General features: G+C 38.5%; 1 protein-coding gene across 1 annotated transcript; it reads left to right on the top strand.

Annotated features, from left to right (window-relative positions):
* Positions 1–118: 118 nt before the first annotated feature.
* Positions 119–3,641, top strand: vgll3 (vestigial-like family member 3). The gene is made up of 3 exons (XM_020920412.2): positions 119–773; positions 1,834–2,173; positions 2,637–3,641. Exons 1-3 carry the CDS (start codon positions 675–677, stop codon positions 3,221–3,223), a joined length of 1,026 nt encoding a protein of 341 aa, XP_020776071.2. The 5' UTR covers positions 119–674; the 3' UTR covers positions 3,224–3,641.
* The last annotated feature ends 22,001 nt before the right edge of the window (positions 3,642–25,642 follow it).

Here is a 25,642-nt window from a genome sequence, read left to right as displayed (position 1 = left end):
TTGATGGCATATGAATTACTCGCGAGATTTTGAGCTATCAAATAACAATCTGCGTGTAATGACTATATCAATCTTTGTGTTAAGCCAATAAGATCATGAACACTTGTGCGCATATGTGCACCTGTCGCACTTTCACTTATGACCAAGTCTTCAATGCTGGATCCGAATACGAGGCTGCTTTTGTTTTATTTTTTTCCTCAACATAATCATGGTCTTTAAGAATGGATCAGGTTTAAATAAATAAATAAAACACAACTGTAGGCTTGTAAATCCTTTTGGCACGTGGAATTTGTGCCTAAACTGTACCAGATTGTAGGCCCTTCCCTCGTGGGCGTGCATAACAGTCCGCGTCTCTTTTCTAAATATAACTCCCCTTAAAGCACAGGGAAACAATTCTTATCCAATCAGAGTCAGTCTCAAAACTTGTCCCTGTAGATTTTTTTCGGATACACCGTTGCGCTCTGGCCCATTCTGAGGCCCGGGGTGGTGCGTAGAAGAGCGCACAGCTGGAGGCGCATTGTCTCTATGCAAACTGCCCGACATGGCCTTTGTGTGTGTTTGGGCATATATGGAGGCAGCGGCGGCCCGGAGCCCACAGCCCGTGTGAAGTCTCGGGGAAAGTCACCCTCGCTCGTGTTGCGCGCGTTTTCCTCGTCTCTCTCTCGCTCTCCGCTATGAGCTGCCTGGATGTGATGTACCACCAAAGCTATGGAGCGCACTACCTCCCAGCCGCTGCGTACAAGGCGACGTACTACAACCACCAGCAGCAACAGGTGAGACGCACCAACTTTTCTAACTTTCTTTACCCTTCTTTTGCTTTGCAGTTGAATATGAGGTATGGGCAACCATTTTAAATTACTTATTGAAACTATGTTATTGCGATTACTTTGAGCGTTTTTGACATTTGCACCAAAGACTCTCCCAATTTTTCTAGCAAACTTACTCAAGTAACACTTAAAGTTGACTGGCTTTTTCCTCCATTTATAGTAGCTTAGGACCTAGTTTGAGAGGACTTTATCATAAAAACTATAACTATTTAACTATTTAAAACATAAAAATCAATATATATGTAGACGCCATTTGTTATTCCTTAAACAGCTAAGCCAACTCTTCCAAAATATAGTTAAGACAAATAAAAGGCCAAAATTGTGCTTGATTTTAGTGTTATTCCCAACCTCTTATATATTAACCATTAGTCATAGCATTTTCCAGTATTGGCTGACTTTGGTATTTGAATACACACCCCCAATCACTTAAGCTCTCAGTGTTTAGATTCCAGTCTGAAGTCTTGTATTGGCCTCAGGTCAGGCGTAATGACACACAACTATTAATCGTGCAGTCAAACGGTGATGTAATGACAGCCCGCCCGTCACCTAGGAATGTGCAGAGAGAGCGCTACAAGGGATAGGAATGTGGCATGGGAAAAACTAATACATATTCATTAGCAGAACTGATGAACTCAAGATAACATAGGAAAAACTTAATTAAAAACAGTACACTTCTTTAGCTCAGTGGCTACAACTAATTGGTATTACAATGGAATGTTTAACAGCATGTAGCTTACAAACCTGATCATTTGCCACTTCAAAATACAAGTTAATAACACAAACTATATCAAACAAATGGTTATCTTGAGTTAGATTTTAATAAACGAAAACCATTTTGTTTCTTAGTTTGCCCATACAGCATTCCAAGCAGAGATGCCTAAACACTCCAAGCTATCTTACAGTACAAATATTTTTTCTCAGAGATCCCAGGACAATTAATATTTTCCTCCAATCAAATGACGTTGGCTTGACTTATAACACTAAAATTGTCTTTTGACTTTTGCAGAGGAAGCTAAGTGTATACAACAAGATGCAGGAGTGTATGGAACAGCAGTCTATTGGATCTAGAACCATGCTGCCACACAACCTCCACCGCCAGGCTTCAGGATTAGGCCCTCTCCGAAGATCTCCCTCAGAAACTGATCTGAAGGACAGTAACCAGCCAGCGGAGGCGGAGTACCTGAGCGCCCGCTGCGTTTTGTTCACTTATTTCAGAGGAGAAATCGGGGATGTAGTGGACGAACACTTCTCAAGAGCTCTGAGCCAGGCCAGTAGCTTCAGCGCTGAGAGCAAGCCACTTCGAGTTACACAATCAACCCCATCAACCTCTTCAGGAGCATGGAAAGGTGAGCATTTAAACATACCGTGGTTCAGATTTAGCTGACTACTCGTCTAGACGAATATTAATTTCATCTTTCTTAAATAACACATTCTACATTCTAGCTACCTCCTATCCAATGTACATTATACTGGATGTCTTTAGTGACCACCAAGTGCACTCCTTAAATCTGGTTGAATTCTAATATGTTCGACTTTGGCTCATGGCTTAAAGCAGTCTCGTGTACTCGTATCTTCAAAGGAATTGTGATAGTACATACATTGTAGTTGGCTATATCTAATGGGGCTTACTTGTCAATTTTAATGCAGATCCCAAGCCTGGATAAATGTATAGGATTACATCAGGTGGGACTATTAAATTTAAAATCTGCATTGTATATTACCTAATCGTGCTCTATTCTGAACACTTGGATGACAAAGAAGTAGCAGTAGCCAACATATTTGCTAATTCAGCCTCTCCTATCTTTCCAGATGGCTCTTCTCCTCTCGAGTCCCCAAGTCACTCCAGTTGGACCACCTCTTGCTCCTCCCAGCCCAGTGTCCCGGTACATCCAGACTTTTCCTCCAGCCCTCCAGTCTCCTTCCCCCCAGAAAGCCCCATCTGGACTGGGCATGTCTTCTCACAAAACAGCCTCCCTCCTCCTCCACCTCCTCCACCCACCACCCTTGCTGACTCCTGGTCGTACAGCCTCAATCCTCAAACCAGTCCCTCCTATCCCAATGTCCACGATGTCTACCATACCCATTCCCACAGCCACACCATGCACCCTCCTCGTCACCCTCACCATCACCCCATGCTCCACCCGTACCCCGCTCACAGCTCAACAATTGACCCCAGGTTTAGCCCGCTGTTGCTGCCCAGCGTTAGAAACCAGAGCCAGCCTTCGGCCAGTTCAAGTCCTCTCAGCGAAGGAGTCAAAACCGAATTGGACGCTAGCAGCCCAACCACGCCGATTTCATGGGCTCCAAGCAGCGTACACGGATCATTGGAGATGTATGATTCCAATGCATATGCCAGAATGTCCCAGCTATCGACAAGCTCTCGTCTACTCCCATAAAAAAAAAAAGGACATTGTTTCTTGATTTTGCAGCTCGAACCAAAGCTAAAGTCTGGTTTTAAATGGACATTGACCAGATTTCATAACTGATGCCAAAGGGACCTACTATGAAGCTTTAGTGGTTGCAACACCAGCACTGTATGTACAAAGTAGATACTAGTACGCTTACTGTAGACTCAAAAGTATTGCACTGTCCACACTATTTCTTATGGAGAAATACTCAGGCTTGATGATTTGAACTGTTGACTGCCAAAAAAGCTACTAACTTTACAACCAAATTTATTTTTTAATGCATTGTGTGTGTGAAAGTTCTGTTTCAAGAGCCTGATTTTGACTATTTGTTGTTTGTTTATTATTGTAAATGTGCTAAATTACTTTGCTGGAGTATCTTTGTTTAAATGTCAACTGATTATTTTTCCCTTTTTTTGCATTTGAAGAATTTGTAAATATTGTTACAGTATGTCTAAGTAATAAAATGTTGAACTAAATTGGATAACGGTTGGATGATTCACTCTTAAAGAATGTGAGCAAAACTAACTTCCAAGTAAATTCCATGCTATTTTTAAAAGCTAATTCATTGAGATCTGTGCTGTGGAGGAGGATGGTGTTGTGTAACTTATCATGCATAACATAGGGATTACATAATTGCATACGCTGCCAATATATTCTCTGGTATTATCACTCAGCTGGCTTTATTAGTTCAGGAAAACTCACATCCAGCATTTTTGTCATTCCTACGAGCTTATGTTTTAAACAGGCCCATATTCTCCACTCAGATTATCAGGTTTGATGGCAGACTATGTACACTCTTTAACAATATACATAAGAAATCTATACAACTATTCATGAATTTCAGTTTGGAGGACAATTTTCCCCCATTCATGAGATATAATATTTAGTATAAAACTGTTAATCACGACTGGCCCAGTTGTTTTTCGCCATTATGAAACCCTTGGATATAAATACAAATGATTTCATTATCACTGCTTCTTATATTACCAACATGAATTCTTTTTCTGCAGCAACTACCACTACTACTATAATATACTACTACAACTACAACTATTGGTACTAAATAACCAGTAAAATTTTAAACTGTTTCCATATTTGAGCAATTGTCTTATTAAAAATAGTATGTGATGTAGCTACTGTAATATGCTTTCAAGTCTGAAAGTACACCACAAAAAGTAGAACAGTAAATATTAAGATTTAATGTCTTGAAGTGTTTTACCACTGTCCACTACTATTTGATATAGAGTAATGTTAAAATATGAGTTCTGTTGAGTTAAAGGTGTTCAGTAGTGGTACCAGGGGAAGTGCATTGCATTCCTCAGACAGTTATTGTAAGATACCGTGACATGGCTGATCCCTGTCCCCACGTAAACATCCACTTACACTTACACACACATGGGCCAGAGGCAGACCCACACTGAAGAATGTACTTCCTGTCTGGACAGGAAGTTAGCCCCAAGTCACAAAACCTGTTCACAGACACAAGATGCTCCAAATCCACATAAGTAGGCTACAGAGATGAACTGAATACTTTTACTCAATTTAAAGTATCTGTAATAACTGTTGCACTCCAAGTAGTAGCAGTTTTGCCATTTTGAGAATACTTTCAACCAATCACTAAATAATTGTGTTAAATGCTATGGCAGGGGGTTCTAATTTCGTCAGGGACAGGAACAGGTTAGGAACAGGTATTTTGGTTAGAACTGGCAGACGGGATACCCACACATCATATATGATAGTAGCAGTAGTAGTTTTTTAAGTACCTTTTCACCTTTCTTTGCTCCCATAACTTTGGATAGAAGTAGTTGATTAGTTGTGTCGACCTTCCCAGAGTTTACACTGTCGGTGGTATAAATTATATAACATACATATTCCACTAGTATCCCACATATCTCTCTTGGTCCAATTCCAAAGTGAACATTGTTTGTCTCTCCTGACATAACCCACAGCTGGTGAGGCCTGTCAGACCCCACTGTGTGTATGTATGTGGGCATGTGTGTGTGCGTGTGTGTGTGTGAGCGTGTGTGTAACTTTGTGTGAGTGTGTGAGTGCTTGGACCAGGTGGTGTGATCAGCAATAACAGCCCACCAACATTCCTGCCTCCTCTCCCTCATCTCCGCATTTCCATCTCCTCTACTGAGCAGCTGTGCTTCTGTCCACAATATCAACATGAAAAGCTGGAGAGCCAAAATTTAAAAGCATCATTTTAGGAAATAAAATAATCTTGTTTGCTTAAGATCCTGGGATGATTTTATGTTGTTTTTGTGTTTCTTTAGATTAGATATTCACAATGATTGAGCAAAACCCTTGTGCAATGCAAACATCCTCATACAATCAATGTCCTAAATAGCTGAACCCATTATATTACATTACTTTTATCCTCCTCTGTTATATATGGATTAGGGAACATTGGGTTTCATATAAAATTAATCATGCATTGGTTTTGTATGGTGATGATATCTGGATACTGTCTTTGTTTTTAATTTCTAGAGCCTTGAATGTGTTTATTGCCATAGGTTGTGTTTCTGTTGTTACTACATAAAAAAACCAACCGAACAATGTGCATATTTAATGGCAACAAATGGGCAGACACCAGGAGTACCATTCACTAATTAATCTCCATCAATTTAAGATTTCCGTTAGTCAACAGTGAAAAGGGAAGTAATTTGCACTAATACGTTGTGGCTATGGTTTAATGAATGTAGTACTTATTCTGTTTAATTGCTTCAGTATGTTCTGAAGAATAGTTCAGAAGCAAATTTAATGCATTGCAGACAGTAAAATGCATCTGTCCAAGGTTGCATAATTTATTGAAACTGAATCAAAATCGCAATTTGAGTTGGTGCAATTATCAAATCAAAGACTGAAATTATTTAGAAAGTATGTTATTTTTTATTTTTTTACTAGAATTTTGTTGTATCTGTAATTTAGACCTCTACAAATGTGTTCTGTAATTCATAGGAATCGTGTATTAGTTTATCTTAGAAGGAGAGACCCAGAGACAGGCATAGAGACAGATCAGAGACAGACCCAGAGACAGATCCAGAGACAGACCCAGAGACAGACCCAGAGACAGACCCAGAGAGAGACCCAGAAGCAGAGACACATCCAGAGACAGACCCAGAAACAGACCCAGAGACAAGCCCACAGACAGACCCAGAGACAAGCCCAGAGACAGACCTAGAGACAGACCCAGGGACAGGCACAGAGACATATCCAGAGACAGGAACAGAAAGGACCCAGAGACAGAGAGAGACCCAGAGACAGACCCAGAGACAAACCCAGAGACAGCGACAGAGAAGACCCAGAGACATTGACAGACACAGAGACAGACAAGACCCAGAAACAGGCCCAGAGAAAGAGACAGGGACAGAGACAGACCCAGAGACAAGCCCACAGACAGACCCAGAGACAGGCACAGAGACAGGCCCAGAGACAGACTCAGTGCCAGGCTCAGTGTCTGTACATTAGCTACATTAGATATAACCAAAGCAAAAGAAAGGTTAAACCGCTCTATTGACTTTAACATGTGAGCAGTGCTGATGGTTGTTTTTTAATGCACACACAGATGGATTATGGAACTCAAAGCTAAACTGGAGCCTGGGTTCAAGGCATTCATTTTATTACTGCACTGATTGCTTCTTTTGTGTGCGATATTGGTTTACTGTTTGAGATGCAGACTTCATTAATTTGAAGAAGTTCCCTTCCATGTCCACATGGGTCCACATGGGGCACTGACCTGCTGTCCCCTTATGGATTTCTTTGTGACTGGGACGATGCTGGAAGTAATTTACTCACTCAACAGAGCCGTGCCAGTTAGATTCAGAAAGCTTTGTATGTCCTGCCAAGATGAAAACAACATTGGATGCATTAACTGTTATAGCTAACAGAGAGAGATTTAATGAAAACAAAATAAATGTACATTTTACACTAATAAAAAAGATGTACATAATAGAGAGCCAAAGATGTTAGTAATATTACACAATCCAATAGTACTGTGAATAAAAAAATTGTATTTGATGAAGTTAAACTTGTATTTTTTTGTATACTTGTATGAGTGATGACTGTGAGATGAGCTGGTGTGAGGGCAACGGAGAGCTGATCAGTCATAACACGAGCGACCACACATTCCTCAGTAATTGAGCGGATGATTAGTCTAACAATCAGCTCACAACGCCAGCAGCCCCAAAACAGTTCATATGTAACAATGAGAGAGGCACACAGACTGGATATGATTGAAAGGTTTTTATTCCACATTCTTCTCTCTTCTCTTTGAATGTTCATTTTATGCTGATCATTTATGTTTTGATTTGTTTGTTTTGTGATTTATATGTTTTCTTATTCTTAGTCATATTTTTATTCTTATAGTCTTATTCCATAAAGCACTTTGAATTGCTTTGTGTACAAATTGAGCTATACAGATAAACTTGTCTTTCTTTGTATATGATTTTGTCCAGTGTTGATACTTGTACAAATAACTATTTAGTTTGGATACTCTAATGGGTAGCCTTACTATAATCCCCAAATATTTGAACAGAAATTGGCAGGTTTAAGTGTCTCTAAACATTAAACATCAGTGCTATTATTATTATTGCCCATAGGGGATAAATAAATAAAGCATTAACTGTGTATACTCTGTGTAGCACAAATGATACTTCTCGAGTCTTTGCCCTTTTACATGTTTCTCTTTCAGACTTGACTAGCTTCATTCCCACAGCTCACTGAGGTAATTAAGAGCTAATTTGCCGTCCTAGTGCAAGTGCAAGGAAGAGTATTAGCGGCGTTAGCGAACATCTCATATTTCTGTTCGCTTTGTGTCAACAGGGCAGCCTAATGATGCATGCTGGGAGCTCCATACCACACTTGTTCTGCTGATCGTGCAGCCAGAATCTCCACTGTTTCAAAAATACCTCGTGGAACACCCAGGTTGACCCACATTAGTGCAAGTCTACACTCCTAAGACTGTGGTGTCAATGAGAGGCTTTTCATTCTTGCGTCTAACCTTGGAGCAAAGCTAATGACGCCAAACAGATGAACGGCATTTAATAAGGATTAAAGGAGGGAGTGGAATAGAAAAAGATAATTGGGTTAAAGTCAGATTGGATTAGATCATTACAGTTTAATTTTGTCCAATTTAATGAACCTATAATGGACAAACACTAAAGTCACAAAACACTAAAACGGTTTGAAATAGACTAGGTCAGGCTGAGACAGCATCCTATCATCTTGGGGTGTTACTGGTCAATACTATTAGTGGAGTATAGTTAAACGCAAAACATAAACAATAGGTAAAATTCTTCCACCTAAAGTAGCCATGATCAAGCCTAGCTCAAGACCTGGAAATGGGTTCCTCTTCAACGCCCACTGCTCCTGACAAATTGCTTCCGCAGCATTGAAGAATGGGTCAAATGCAAAGGACAGACCATAGACTGTATATATAAATGGACATAGCTAACACTCGAGCCTCGTTCCAAATAGGAAGTTCGCATGCAGGCTCTTTCAGCTCCTACTGACCCTGGCTCCCATTGACTTACATTTGAATATTGTTGACCCTCTCTCTGTAACTGCTGCTGTGTCGTTTTGGTCTTAAATGTACATATTAACCCACTATACATGATCCTGGTGGGGTTTTTTTGTTTGTTTTTTTTTTGCCATTTTGTCCGTCACAAAAAAATCCTAGTCATAATATGAAGCCTAGTTCCAGATTTGCTCCTGTAACCGTGAGCATCACAATCTTCATTTGAGTGGAACCAAACGCTATGGGTGACATCACACTTGCTTAGTCCACTTTTTTATACAGATGTGTTTGTGATAGTATAAATACAATAAAAATATCCAGATGTCTGAAATCAAAGTCTAAGGTCATGATAAAGCCTTATAAGAAGCATGTAATCTCTTTGCCTGAATGTTTTGCAGTATTACATTCAAAATCTATCTTGGAGACAAGCAGGCGACACTGCTCAAACTAAGAATGCATGTTTTTCAAGATATTCTTTAACAATAAATCTGCAATTGAATCAAAATATGATATAAGTTCAAGCCATACTGTGGAACATTTCAGGCTCCCCTATAGAAGCGTTACACTGTGCACCTTTAAGTCACATTTTCATATAGAATTTAGCATGACAGGCAGAAGTATAGCATGCCCCTAGTGGAGAGGGAGTGAATGTATGTAAAGAAAAAGACTACTGTTTGATACACTCCCTGGATCAGATCTGCTTTACCATCTTCACTGTGTTTAGTCTGTCTGTAGATTGAGCCTCCAGACACTGTAATGAAATGAACTGTTGACATTATTTATCTTGGGCAATAGACCAGCATGCTTGAGTTTTATCACATCAGGATGTTTAATTGGGGCTGTGGGTACAAATGTAAAGCTTTTTATTCCAGTATCAACATAGTGGTGTTTATGTCCACACGAAGACTGCACTGGCCAATCCTGAGTGAATGAGGAGTGCATGGGCCAAGGGTGGACAGTTAAATCAAAATTAAATACACAGATCTACCTCAGAATATGATCAACATTTATAGCTGTTTACAATAAGCAGCAGAGCCTCAGTGGTTATAGAACACAGCCACATTCCTGAACTGCCCACACACACAGCACAGTGGGGTTGGGGAGATTTTTATCACAAGAACTTATATATACAACTATAATAATTTCATCTTCAATTACTGGATTTCGGACGACATCACAACATTGTATAGACCAATAATATTTAATGCAGATGGGGGCAGCTAAAAACATTGTCAAGAAGCAGATTTTTGTTGTAATATAGGTGGTTATAGGGTTTGGTCATTAAGAGAAATTATTAGGTTCGACATGTGAAGTGTGAATTTACAAAAAAACTTTCAACAAAAGATTCAAAGTTATAAATAAGGAAACTGGCTCATTCCCCTCTTTTGAGACTATGACATCATCACATTCTCAAAACCGAAAACCACCAAGTTTGAGAATTTTTTGCATGTTTGCATGTTGTTTGTTAGCTAGTCCACACACTCAGAATACAAGTGATTGTCTGCCCAGCACTATAACAGCCACCAGTGTGTTCAACAGTGTAAGATCTAGCATTATGTTTTAATTAATTTGCTCTTATTTGAGCAAGTTTTAGTTTTTAGTGTTGTGTTGTATGTGTTGTTAATATTGCACAGTTATATGTACATTTAATGTATAGGACTTTATAATAGTGGCACCCAAACACTGGAGTTTAAAGGGCCCATATTACGCTATTTTCTGATCTATGATATAAAGGTGTTTCCTCATCAAAAACAAACCTGGAGTTGTGTTTTGTTTTATTCACACACAAACCTTGCATATTTAGGTATATTTATTTAGTTCTCTCTCAACCAGAAAACACCCGATTATGTCATGTGTCATACAAGTGCTCCACTGTATGACACATGGCACACCTTCACTAGAATCATTTAGATAATTTGAGCCCTGGAATTGCCAGTCTCTACTAAACTCAATGTAAAAGGCAGCTGTTAAAAACTGAAAAGTTGAAAAGTACTGCTTCATCACATCACAAGTGAAACAGAGCGTTTTGAACTGTGGAGATGTTGACAGACTAATAATAAAGAGTTACACAAACGGGTGTGAATGAAACAAAACACAACTCTAGCTATGTTCTTGATGAGGTAACAGCATTATAACAAGTCTTAAGGCACACAAGAGTCAAGATTGGACTTTAACACCACTAAAGTAAATAAAACACATTTTTGGTAATCCATAACTAAGAGGATGTATCTTACAAGTAAAAGTACAGGTGTGAAAATAATATTACTGTGGTGAAAGTAAGTAAAACATTGAATGTAAACCTTAATATTACGGAAAGACAGAATTCTCACAGCATTTCCCATTAAGACAGACCCTTCCTACTATAACCCTGCTTCACAGTGCTTCAATAAGGCCTAATACTTACTTCTTGGGCAGTGAACAAAATTTAAGTGACCAACAATGACCTCTCATTCAGCTTCATGAAAACAACAAGCAAGTCAGTTCTATTTGATCTCACCTTGTACAATGTGTTACAATAAAAGTCAGTGCTTGAGCTCATTCATAAAGGCCTGTAGCAGTGGTGGTGTTGTGTGCGCAGCTCTCTGGGGCAGTGCCATAACCACACAGTGCATAGCAGTCATTCCTCTGCTCGCTGAAAGCATTTAGACTCCAGCACCTGTTTCCCCTGCTCATTCTCTACTGTAGACCGACCCAACACACACAACCACTCCACTTTATACAGCGCTATTACAGGAATGTTATAGGGCTATTTTTATATCAACATTTTCTACATGCCCGGGACACTGGAACAAAATAGGTCAAGCTTAATCATAAGTTGAATGTATTGTTTTAACAGATTAGAATCATCTCGCCTTTTCAAAACTCTTTGTTGACTTGAACCACTGATAAACAGGAAATTGAGCATTAACAACAGTGACCTATTTATTATATCATATGTGGTATGGGGGTTGTGTCATTAAACATCAAACATAATAATTATAGTGGATGAGATAAGATTAAAATTCGGCTGAAATTGTATAAGTGTTATGGTGTTGCGTAGGAATAACTGTATAGGCCGGTCACATAAATAAAACAAAAAATTCGCCTCAACTTGCTTAGTGGACACAATACATACTAAGCTTCTCACTTAATCAGAATTGTTGTTTATTTGAATTAGGTAAATTGGAAAATCACCAGTCCAATTTACACACAGGCTCTGGCGGAATTACAAGTCATGCCCATCCTGATCATGTTATATAAATGTTACTTATGTTGGTCACCTTTATGGGCATATTTTTAAGGATGTCTTTTTGTGTACTTTTACTTTTATTTGTCTGTGCCATCCATGTCTGCCCTATATTAAAAAGAAAATGTCAAATTCAATTTTTGTGACTAAACTGTAAAATTAACTGTCTAAAAACTCACAATGTAACCTTTTTTGCCACAATTCTTTATAAAAGTTTTTGTCATTTGATTACACTAAAGAATTTCCTAAAATAGAGAGATTTACCAAAAAAATCCTGACAAATGTTCCACCTGCTCTGGTGAGAGGAGCTCAGATGGACACCTGCCTGTCAATCACAGCCCTGAGACGTGACCCTACCTGCTGCTACTGTCCCATACTGACCATTCTGCCCATAGCTCACATACCGGAGCCTCAAAGAGACATTCCTGGAGCATTCAGCACATCCTCTTTACTTCATAGGAGCTGTCACTGGAAAGTGTACCTGCTCCAAGAGAAAAAAAAAAACTGCTTACAAACTATTGTGTCCAGCGGAAATGGAGGCACGTGCTGTGAGAATGCAGCAACACTCGAGAAGTGGATAAAAGTGACAGACTGATTGATGAGGACATAAAAGACCTGCCAATGCGTATTTCAAATAATTCTGTGTGCCCAAACCATGATGTTACTGTAACTATTGCATAATTGTTTATTTTGGTGTGTAAATTAAATTAAAAATGAGATGAATACATGTTTATTCAGTTCACTTGGAAATCAGTCCCATTAAAATATTATCTTTTTTTCTTCTTTTCTTGTCTTTTACTGTTCTTCGCCTCTGCCCAGGTTGCCTGCTTGATAAACTGAAAAAAAAAACACACACACTATGGATATGGGACTGGACAAAAAGTACTATTTAAAAAAGTACTATTTAAAAAAACAAATATTACTAAAACACTAACACTTAAAAATCATATTTTTTTCAAAGACTGATTTGGGGATTTGGATATCTTCCATGGAGACAAGCAGATGACGCCACCAGGCCAAGTTACATAGAAAGGTGAGCTCACAGTAAGAAATCTTAAGAATATTTTCTGACATATTTCTGAACAACATAAACACCTGTAGCTCTGAAACTGAGTAAATGCAAGATGGATAAGTCTAATGACATATTGTTGAACATCCCAGGTTGTTGATATAGTTGTTGATAATAGATATACTGTACCTTAAATGAGATTACAGTATAGAGTCCCCTGCCCTCTGTGTGTGTGCGTGCATGTGTGTCAGAGCCTGTGTAAGCCGAGGATAACATGGACTTATCCAGATCATCCTCTGCTCCCTGGGTCCTGACAGCTCCTCATCCATCATTCTTCACACAAACTCTGCCTAATTGTCAGCTAATTCCCCACTGTCCCACTGTCCCTCCATTGTGCCCCTGCTGGCTCCCTCCCGACCAGGCACCCCATGGCCTCACATCCACCCGGCAGGGCACCTTGTTTTGGCCGGAGCGCCTGTCCTGTACTGTCACTGCAGACCAAGGGGAAGTGGACTGGTGCTTCCTCTGCACTGGGGATGTCCCTGCTGAGAGCTTAGTGCAGTCTGACAGGAGCCCGGCCCTAAAGGGTTAAACCTGTCAGCACCGATACCCACCCACTCCTCCAACACACAAACAAACAGACATACAAAGACAGATAGGGACCAGAAAGGGAAAGTAAATGGTGATTAAAAGGCTGTGAGCTCAAGATTGGATAATTTAGGTCAATAGCTTGAACTTCTCATCTGACAATTCCCACAGAGCTACAGGGGTAAGCTGTCTGGGACGGCGAGCAAGGCATGGCTGTTACTTTGTGTCATTAGACTTTCTCATATTCAGCAAGCACAGGGTCTTGAAAGTCTATAGTGGTTTTCAGAGTCAGTATTGTCTATAAATAACATTGTACTTTGATGAACCTGTTCATTTCTATTATTGTCTACATCTAATTACTCACTATATTACAACAAAAATCTACATTTTAACAATATTGATTTTAGTTGTCCCCACCTGTATTAAATATTTTACTGGCCCATAGAATGTTGTGATCTGAAACCCAGCAATAATGTCTTTAAAAATCTGCATTAGTTCAGCATCAGTAATGTTTAAGTAAAGCTGACTATTTCCAAATTGTTGTTCACATTTTTTGTCATATATAAATTTTACATTTTTGAACATTGATAGTAATGTCATCAGAGGATTGTTAAGCATATAACTTTCTGTAAATCAAATAATAACAGTTAGTACAGTGTAGACTGGAAAACTACATAAGAAGTGCTCTCTCCACCCAAGTGGAAGTGGACTGGGGATGTCCCTGCTGAGAGCTCAGTGCAGTTTGACAGGAGCCCGGCCCTAAAGGTTTAAACCTGTCAGCACCGATACCCACCCACTTCTCCAACACACAAACAGACATACAAAGACAGATAGGGACAGGACCAGAAAAGTTAAATAAATGGCAATTAAAAGATCATTAATTAGTGAAATAATCATGATGAATGACATTTGATTATGAGCTTGAAGATAGACTGCATACTGTCTTAAGTTAAAGCAAACTTGTCGTCAGCACATCTGCCTATAACATGTTGCGTGTTTATGCAGAGCCAAACAGTATTTTTTAAATTCTAAAACCTGATAATGTCACACTCCTAGAAGGGGGCAAGAGCCACTTATTCCTATTGATTACATTGCACTTTCATAAAAAATTAAGAAAAATAAAATTCACAGAGAGTGATCCTGTTTATATCAGTGACTAAACCCTAGAACTATATTACTGCAAAAATCAGCATTTTAAATATATAAATTTTAGCTGTCCTGCCCCCATTTGTTTTATTATCATATTACTGGCATGTAAAATGTTTCATTCGAAACCCAGCAATATAGTTGATTGTATGGTAAAGCCATATAAACAATACATTTCAAGAATAATTATGTATAATAATAATCATCATCATCATCATCATCAAAAATTTATTACATCCAATGTTGTAAAAATGTTAATAGTAACAGCTCAGTGTCCTGTATAACTTCATTGACTTTTGCTCAGTGCCTTGGGCCAATCTCAACATGAAACCTGAAACATGAAACACACACATTCTTGTTCTACTGTAGCCCTTGTCCCGCCCCTGACAGTGATTGACAGGTGTTTGCTGAACCACTCAGGACAGTCAGACATGGGGCATCTGTGCACCTCCTCCTGTCATGTCCACCTTCCCATGAGGCCTTTGTGGTCAGGACAGGGGCGGTAGGAGCAGCCAGGAGCTTGTCAGAGCAACAGGAAGAAGCAACCCAGCGACACTTTAACTGTCCTGGGACACATGCACTGTCCCTGTCGGACCCCTGGGACAGAGTCAGCTGATGGTAACTTGCACAGTGAGAGGGGAGAGGAAGGAGGGGGAGGTAAGGAGACAGGGGAGAGGAGTATGGGAGAGAGGAGTGTGGGGAGAGAGGGGAGAGAGGAACAGATCACAGAAAAGGATAGAGGGGAGGAGGGGGGTGGAGGGGTGGGTGTTCACTGGGCATACTGCGGATGCCAGTCTCTTTGCAGGGGGTCTTATTTGGAGAATTAAAAAAAAAAAAAACTCAGAAAAATAACCCAAAACACTGTTGAATTCAGTGTTGCACAGCTGACCAAAGGGAATTATGCTAGCCTAATAAATACTAATTCGAATACCACTACTACTTTGAATGTACACATGCATATGCAAAGTGAGTGACATTAATATTTTCAGTTTAAAATAACTAAAATATTATGAGTGCATGCAAAATAAAAAAAAAAATAATAATAATAAATAAATAAAAAAGCTGCTTTGCTAATAACTCCCCTGCCAACAAATTGTGGTATTTCTGTTGTTAAAATCTTCAATATGGTATTTTGCTCACAGGTGGAAAAAGATTTAACAAAATATAGTATGATTTTGTTTGCAGAAGAAGTGCAAAAGCATCTTCAGATCTGTAGTCTGAAGGTTGGGAGTATGCCCTGAATGTATGTCTTACTTCCTTGTCCACACACCAATCATATTTGGAGCGGGATCATTTAATAGCACTCTTTATCCATGTCCATCTATATTGCTGTATGAGTGGCAGTAGGAGGAGGGGTGGGGGGCATGTGTGGAATGTATGTGATATAAAGGCCCTGCACTCTGGCCCTCCACAATGCTGTCTTTGACGGGGGAGAAGGGACGCCTTTGTTTGGTGACACCACACAGTGTTGTGAATGCCGGGCATAGCAGCCATTCCTGTGAGTGTGCCCTGGGCCAGGCTAACAGGGGCTTATCAGGGATTCCTCTCCATTCTGTCCGCCCACGCACGCCCCCCTATCTCACCCTTCTCTCTCTCTCCTTCCTCTCTTTCACCCTTCACTCTCTCCCATCCCTCTCCTCTCTCCATCTCCTCTTTCTCCCATCTCTCTCCTCCACTCAATCACCTCCCCCCTCTCTCCTCTCCTCCTCTGCCCTGCTTTTCTCTCCTCTCTCTCCACCCCGTCGCACCCCTCTCGCTCCTCTCTTTCTCTCCCTTCACTGCTCTGGGTGTGTAGAGGAGAGAGAGAGAGAGAGAGAGAGAGAGAGAGAGAGAGAGAGAGAGAGAGAGAGAGAGAGAGAGAGAGAGAGAGAGAGTGTGCTGATGCTGCTAACACTGAGGAAATGCAAATGAATTGCATTTGTGTGAAGTGAGTTCTGTCTATGGACCCTCATAAGTGGATCAATTGTCATATTTGAAGTGGCTGGTCATAGTGGGTTTTTACAAAGGTGAACCACTGATTTCCCTAAAAATGCTTGTTAAAATATTTCATTGAGATGTCTGGAAAAATGTGTGATGAGATTAATAAAGCAATATACTGCAACAAATGGATAACTGTGATAATTTGTCAAAGTTAAGGTTATGGTACACTTCCCCCTAAAGAAATTTTGGGTTGATGGAGGAAACTCACCCAGACACTAGGAGAAACATGCAAACTCAACACAGAAAGGAGAAAAAGCCAGGGTGATTCAGGAATTGAACCTGGAATCCTTCTTGCTGTGAAATGAGACTGCTACCCTCTCAGCCAACCCGATGCCCAAAACTGATAACAGTAAATGGGTTTTGTGTATGAATGGCCAAAAATACCTACCAATAGTGTAATGACTTCACACGTTAACGAGATCCAAATATGTTAGGTATTATTATTTTGTAGAGTCGCCAGGACAGTAAATAGTCTAATAATTCATGAATTGATCAGCCAAACCCTGAATCCGTTTTGTGAAGTTATACCCTATCCACATTGGACCATATGAAAGCTTTATTTCTTAGATTGTGTTTATTATTACATTTGTTTAATTCCGTAAATATACTGTATATTGTATTCCATTAAGACTGTTCAAAATGCAGTTTTTCTATTTGGTGGAACGAAGTTATAAACCTAATTTGACTCCGTATGTTTTGCATTGCGTCATTTTGGTCAGCTGTGTCCATATTCTCTGTAGACCTGGTGTTTTGGTTGACCTTTGTCCAGTGGGTAATTCTGAAAGCTGAAGGCAGATTTTATTAATATAATCTATGAAAAACAAAGAGTTACCAAACAGCTCTTTGCTGTGTTGTTTTGCCAGATTTGATTTAATATCTTATAAATATCATAATACTTTGTCAATAAATATGTTTCAGGTGAATGTTACCTAACTTCACAGATGTGCTTCCAGGTTTTCCAATAAAAATGTTTTTGCTGTAACATAATATTGAACATCCTGGGCTTTTGAACAAGAGGAGCCCCTTGACCTCTGTATTTCTTTTTGTCCATCTACTTAATTTTGAACAGCTATTGTAAAACAGCAAAACAAGCCCCAAATTCAACTTTGACCGTATGTTTGCTTGATCCTTCTGTAGCTCCATTGTTAACTTCCTATTTTCATTATTGTGTAAACTGTGAGTTACCCTGATGCTGCTCAGGTCAGATTAGCTCTCACGCTAACAGATGCCCGGAGCCCTGATAGCAGCTATAGTGCGTTTGGTGCCCACATGTGTGAATGAGGAGTCTCACACTATAACACAGCTGGGCCAGTCTTTAGTGCCAGGCGGTTATTCAATGTGTTTATATAAAACTCAGTGGAGCTTACAAAACTATGGCAGAACAGAAAAGCTGTTTCTCAAATGAACACAGCTCCATACGAGGGATGCAACGATCCAGCCTATTCAGTTCCAATGTCGATTCTGATACTACCACATTAAGTATCTGTCGTTACCCAATATGAACTGATACCAATTCAGGGGCAAATAATAGCTGATCCAAATGTGTTATGTAGCTGTTATTTATACCTCAAGTAAGTGCTGAACAACTCTGTATAAATAAAAAAAAAATTTAGACTTTCTGGGCTAATTACGAGCAGTAAAAAGTCTCATTACATCAGTTTATGTGTCCAACCAGGATATTGGCTGAACTGATATTTGGAAGCTGATATCTCAAGCTAAATTTTCAGTATTAGAACAGTGCATCCCTACGTCATACACAGGTATTTTGAAGCTAAATGTAATGTTTAATTAGTTATACTAAGTATACTAAGTGACAATGCCTCATAAATTATCATAAAAATATAAAACAGAGTGAATTGTCTTCTGAAATGCCCTGGCAGGTGGCATAGACTAAAACACAGCTGCGTGAGATTTACATGATCCCAGTTTTTATTTGCAAAGACATGTGCTGTAAATACAATACAATGTTGGCAATTAACTTCAGTTACAGTATTCTTTATAGTGTCCCAAGTTAATGATCTGTACATTAATATAAAATGATTTGCACATCCTTTTGGCCTAATGTTCACAATGACCAATCTGATGCTATATTCTATCTTTGCAATGACAGCCCACTTGTTTGTGACATATGTTGTAAACAGCTTAATACAAATATGTAAAGCTTTGTTTTAATTGCGGGCCCAAACCCACCCAGGCACAGTGAGAACATGCAAAATACATACAAAAAGGCTCAAAAGCCACTCAAGCTGTTACGAGCTGCCATTCAACCAGGCTCACATAGTATCTCATTGTACCCCTTTAATCATCTAGTTTCTGTCTTTAACCTGATTTATTGTAGTTTTCTGCAAGATGCTATTCACTATCATTCAATGCCATGTTATCTGGCCTATTTATAAAGTTGTTATTACATTCTAGGTGTAAAGTATGTCTGGTATCCATTCTTACATTTCTCCAAGGTTTATACAAATGTAATACAAAACGTCTAACGCCCACACATTAGTAAATTCCTCTCAGGAACAAATAGCTTAATACTAAACATTTATTTCCCCAGACCATAACTGGCTTATTAATCTTAAAACTGCAGTTGTTTTTGACCTGATGTCTTATGGGCTCTTATGTTGTAGCTTGTTTCATTACATTCTTAAATATCCTACTTTTTCAATACAAAACACGCATGCACACACACACACACACACAGGCCTTATAATAGGAGCATGCATGGTCTATTAAGTCTGTCTGTCTCCCCAGAGTCCCCCACAGTTGAATTGCCTCCTTCATCAGCACTGCACTGGGAGTAATAATAATGATGAAAAATTAGCCTGTTTATTGCATTGTCTCAAACAGGCAGTGTACTCTCAGTTTTTTCAGGACTAGAGGATAATCATCTGTCTGTATTGTAATGAATTAATTAGTGGCAAGATCAAGGCTGCCATTTAGACTGTATTATGTTCAAAAAATAGCCAGGAAATAAAGGCGATTGGGGAAATTACAAAGTCTGTTTACAATAGAATTTCTACAGGGCCTTTATATGGATTAAAAACATGGGAAGTGATACCAGTGTCAAAAGACAAAAATGTTATGTGAATTTTTCAATTAATATAAATATATATAATATACATTTTTTACTATGTATACTGAATAAACTGCTAAAAAGAACTTCAATGGTAGAAAAACAAAATAAGTTTAATTTTGTCTTCTTTTCTTCAAATTACTGTTTTGTTTTCATCTAACAGACCGTTAATTTCCTCATACTGTAATCAAACAAACAGGTTGGTTAAATGAAAACAATAAAGTAATCTCAAGACAAAATAATTAATTAAAATAATTTAACTGCAGGGTGACTTCATAACATGAACTTGCTTTTCAATTCTTATTGATAAAATTGGCAAATAATTTGACACATAAATGACTTATTAGCTACAATATACATGGCATATATTGGTGATTTTTTGACATTTTCAGGTCTGTGAGGATTTCATAACAATACTGACCACCACAGCTTCCCTACTCAACACAGTAGACCAGTTCTTGTAAGGTGTATTCATAGCTCTGCTCCTATGTCCCTGAAAACAAGGCTGATCACACACGCTTTATTTCTAAACATCAGCTTCTGAGCCCTCGCTCACATAAGCGGCATTCCGATACTTCCAGGCAAGACTTACAAAAGCGGGAATTAAAAAGGCATCAGGAGTTGTTAAAACATGACATTCCCAAAAATGGGCTGCTGGGGCCGAGACTAGCCAGAAACATCCCACATGACTCAAGCCTGTAGGAATGACTGCCCCGCCAGGGTCGCTAAGCAAGGTCCTCTGCTTAAATATATCTCTGCTCCAGCCTCCAATAGTGTCTGTAAGCATCAGTGTTATCAGGTCTGTCTCCTGAGTATGTAATGGAGGGCTAAACATTATTCTGTTATTTAAGGGGCAAGAAAATGTCAGGGTGAAATGTTGATCTTTTACTGTGTTGTTTTAAAAACTCAAGATGATGCAAACATTGTTCCTTGTCTCCCCTAAGCTCAGTGAGGATTTTTATTGGAATAAATGAAATCGTCACTGTAAATTCCTTCTCTGTATTTGACCTGTTTCTGTTTCTGCATGTATGGACCAAGCAGTCAAAAAGTGTGGCCAAGGAAAAATCCAGTAAACCACTAATAAATGTCATCTCATGTAGGAGAAAAAATAACAATAAAACCCCTGAAATGAGGTAGAGTTAATTTCCTCCATGCTTGAAAAACAGAATCTGAGCGTGGGTTTGTATTATAAGTACTTCGGTATTAAGGGTGTGGGTTAGCATTTATTTATGATGATAGAAGGACAGTGTCTTATTACAGGTCTGGACTGTTGCAGTTTACAGTGGATCACTTTAAAGGTTCTTTCACATTTTTTTGATTAGATTTTGCCATCTGCTTGTCTTCACAAAGCTGTTACTTTGCTTGGAAGTTTCCACTGGAAGCCATTGGACTTATCTGTCTTGTGTTTATCAATTATAAATACCCCACCCCACCACTCAAAAGATTTGGCTTGGTGTCACCTGTTTGTCTACAAGGCATATGTTTAATACCATATTGTGGAACATTTTATGCAAAGCAATATGATTTCCATGGAGACAAGCAGGTGGTGGATCAGAAAAGTAACATAGTGCACCTTTAATGTACAATAAGATGCACCCATAATGTCATAAAATCTGCAGATACAGACACACGTTGTGAGGAATGTGTGAGTGTTGTGTAGGAGTGGAGGTCAGTCTCACTATCACGGACAGTGTTAATGTATTCTGCTCCTATAGTGGCTGCCTCTGGTCTCAGTGGCCTGAACAATGGGTCAATTCATGTTGCAACACAGAGAGACAGTGCTATCAAAAAATCAGGGCTTTTGACGCAAATTAAGTGTCAAAATTTCATGGTTTCATATAGAGATCTGTGCTTCCAACAGTTCAGTGGAGTTCAATGCATGTGTCACTGAGTGCTCTCATGTTAAGTCATTGCAAGAAAATTGTATTTTTCTAAGAAATGAAGAATTACTACTAATTTAAAATGTTACTTATATTTAGTAGAGTCCTATTAGATTGGGTTCTAGAAACCACAGAAACCAAATTAAACTATGAGTACATCAATAATTAAAAGAGTTTTTTACATCTCCATTACAAAAAATGATCTTTTCTGTATTTTATACTTGCTTGGTTCTCTTTTCCCTGCAGTGTTAAATGGCCCCAAAGGCCTTGTACTATAAAAGAAAAAATATTAATGTATCAATTAAATCTTTTGGAATTAATCCAATAAATATAAGACGACAATGTTATTAAAATGGAAGCTCTTAAAGAGTTATTAAGAGAGATTAAATGGATAAATCCTGCAGGGCACAAAAATTGTAGAGTTTATAAATATGGCAAACCACATTGAACTGAAAATTACTTTGGGGTAGTTAACCAAAGGTTAACCATTATATCACTTCAAAGAAGAAATAGATTTTGAGTAGTGTTTAAAGCATAGATTTTTGCATTTTATGTTTTAGGACAGTCAAACGGGTGCCAATTTACTCAGGGCTTGCAGTGCAGAGAACAAAGTCTCTCTAGAAGCCTTCAGGAGAAATATTTCAACCCATATTTGGTTAGAAATCAATGTTAAAAATCTAAATAAAAATTATTGTTTATTGACTAATCAAACCAATAAGACCTGACAAGTTGATTACTAAAATAATTTTTCAGACTATAGGAAAGGATCTATCCCAAATCTGAAGTTTTCATATGGTCCATATTTCCAGATCTAATGACCCACAGTGGAGCTCTACGTTGGCCTGGGATATGTCTTTCTTGCCTGGGAAGTGTAATTGCAATGGGGGCTTCTTGAACCCCAGACTCATCTTTATGACTCACATTAGCATACATAAAACTGCTCTGTGCGCCTATAACACCATAGTACTGAAAACCCAATCATTTCCCTAGCACCGCACTGCCTTTTGCACTATAAATGGGAGTTTCTTATGACTTCCTGTGAGAATGGAGATAATTGCACCACAAATACCAGACAGCATAATGTTAATTCAATGATAGGATTTGATTGTCTTTGTTTAGTAGTGTCCCCTGGGCTTGTTCAGTTCAGCCTATAGGCCTATTAGTTTGTAACAAAACAGAATACAGACAATAACTACAGGCAACATCACATTTTGTCTAAACACACAGACAAATTCATTAGCAGTAGACTATCAAGAAGCCTAGCAGAAATGATTTGGCGGCGTGCTAAAAACAAGTCCCCCGGGGCTTGTTTAAATGGCTACAATAAAAAGGGAAATGCATTTTTTATGAATGTCTCATTACAGCTACAATCAGCAACAATTATCATCCTTTTACCTTAAAAACAAAATAAAGAACTAAAAATACTAAACTGCAGGTGCTTGTACATGGACTTTTTTCTGGCTCATTGACCCTTAACCTTTAGCCTCAGCCTTGAATTTTTGACATAACCTCCCACCAGTTTACACCTGCTACTTTCCTAATGTAGCCTATCCTATTATAGTAATACATAATTACACTTATTTTGAGCTAACTGATTTCCAACTGAATTTGATCACTGTAATTATTTAAATACATACAACAACTTTAAGCCAAAAGGTTGCTAAATAAAAGTAATATAGGCTAGCCTATTTAAAACCCAAAGCCTAAAAAAATGACTTTACTCCATATTACATAAACTGTTTGTAGCCTACAAAATTAAATTCTAATTCTATCTATTATTACTGTGCCTTCAGATACTGTGGTATTTAACCTTTGCTTTGCATCTGCTGTTTAGATATAATCTGGTGTGGAACATCTCTGTTTTATGAGCTTAAAGGTGCATTGTGTAACTTTTCTGGTCAAGGGTCTGTCAAAATGCTTTTCTTCATGGAGACGTCATTTCTTTGACTGGAATGTTTCACAGTACGGCACTAAATCTTTCATCTTCTTCTTCATGGAGACCAAACCAAGTTGCAGGTCAGATCTGTGGAGAGGCACCCCTGCTCACAGTTAGAACAAAGTATTTTTGAGCTATAAAACCATCTGCAATTGAATAAATGTAAGGTATATCTATTTGTGTTCATGTCATTTTGTGCAATATTCTAAGCATATATTGATTGATTCTTTAGATATTGCATACCCATAGAATCAAGAAGATGATGGACCCTCCAACTGAGAAGTTACATATTGCACCTTTAATGTCCCTTCAGATAAAGACTAAACTAAACTAAAACACACAGTCCATAATGTTCAAGCAACTATACAGTCTGACCCTCTTCTGGCACAAATCCACTTCAAATCTCTTGATAAGAAAGTAGGTTAATGTGAACAATTAAGCATTTTCATACAAAATGGACAATGAACCTAGTTCGATAATTGAAGATCTGTGTTATTATAGTAGTGTATATAGGCTAATTTATTTCCCATCAGGGACAAGGTGATTGAACTGAGAGTGTATTAGGGAATTAGTCAAGGCTATTTACTAGTAGACTGCATTAACCATTAATGTCAAGATTGTAAAAAATAAAGTTAACAATGTTCAGCTTTTTTTTTAAACATTGATTTGATTATAATAAGCTTTTTGTTGTAGGCTATAACATTATTTGCTAATAGTAGAAAGGGATTCAAAGGCAGTCATCTGTACCGTATCTCTGAAATCATTGCCAATGTTACAATTGTACCTGATGTTTTTATTATTATATTGTGAGATAATTAACTACATGGTATTTTGACTTAAACAAAACCTGCTGAAGCCACTAATAGTGAAAGGAGATGCTATTACTTACAGTACTGTACGACACTGCTCTCATGTGGTCGACGCTGGAACTGCAAGCTGTTGCTCACTTTGGTGCGAACAATCCATCATCTCACGACTCACTCAGGTGCAAGCCCCAGGTTATATCCAAAACTGAAATTGGGGGGGGGGTCATTTATAAAAGTCACTTCAAAGTAGATTTTTTAGGTGGTGCGGCTGGAGCTATAAGATTTGGGCTGATTGCATCTTTTGTCACAGCAGTTCTGTCTGACAGGTGCAAGTGGTAGAATGTAAAGGGGTAACTGAGGAAGGTGGTGTATTCTGAATGCATAAGCCAAATATACAGAATTCTGGAGGGTCTGGGTTTTCAAGAGGCATGATGAGTATGAGTAAAATGTGTCCTTAATATAGTGATAAAAACATGTTTATCAGTTACCTTATTTGTTACCTGTATTTCTTCCTTCTTGATGATGCTTCTTTTGAATAAAGGTCCTATATTACGATATTTTCGAATCTGTTATTATGTAATTTCCTCATCAAAAACATACCTGGAGTTGTGTTTTGGTTTCATTCAAACATATTTAATACACAACAACAACTACAACTCGAATCATTCTGATAACTTCAGACCTGGATGTGCCAATTTCTACTGAACTAGAGGCAAAAGGTATCTGTTTTTGTTTTGTTTTCTTTTGTTTTTTTGTTTTGTTTTTTGTTTTTCAATCATCTCCATTTAAAAGTGCGAGATAAACTTCCCTCTACGGCAATACCAAGAGCTACCAGTGGATGGCAGCAATACGCCACGACGGGTCCAGGAGTCTGCGGAGCTAACTTTATTTTTTATTTTTTGTCCCAGGTCCCAAGATACTATCCTGTTTTTTTTATTTAAATATTATAGTAAGGGCTAATTTAGAAACTTGCTTATGTGCAATTTCAGAGTGTATCGTAAAAGAAATTATCATTACTAACATTAGCAAGCGTACCCACAAGAGGGCACCGTTGTAATGTAGTTTCTTGCCTCAGTTCAGAATACACAATACTTTCATCTGTAAATACCTCAAATAAATCCGGCTTCAAGTAGCGCATTTCAGTAGGCTCCAAAGCTCTCAGCGTTTAGACTTTTGACGTTTTAACTCACTTAGCTCTGATTAGTGTGAGCAAGTCACAAAAAACTGTGGGTTCATCAAAAACTGTAA

Source organism: Boleophthalmus pectinirostris, unplaced genomic scaffold (assembly GCF_026225935.1).
Source record: "Boleophthalmus pectinirostris isolate CB_2022bp ecotype Guang Dong unplaced genomic scaffold, ASM2622593v1 HiC_scaffold_1, whole genome shotgun sequence".
NCBI classification, from domain to species: domain Eukaryota; kingdom Metazoa; phylum Chordata; class Actinopteri; order Gobiiformes; family Gobiidae; genus Boleophthalmus; species Boleophthalmus pectinirostris.
Note: the sequence above shows the minus strand (reverse complement) of the source record. Positions and strands in the feature narration are given on the sequence as shown.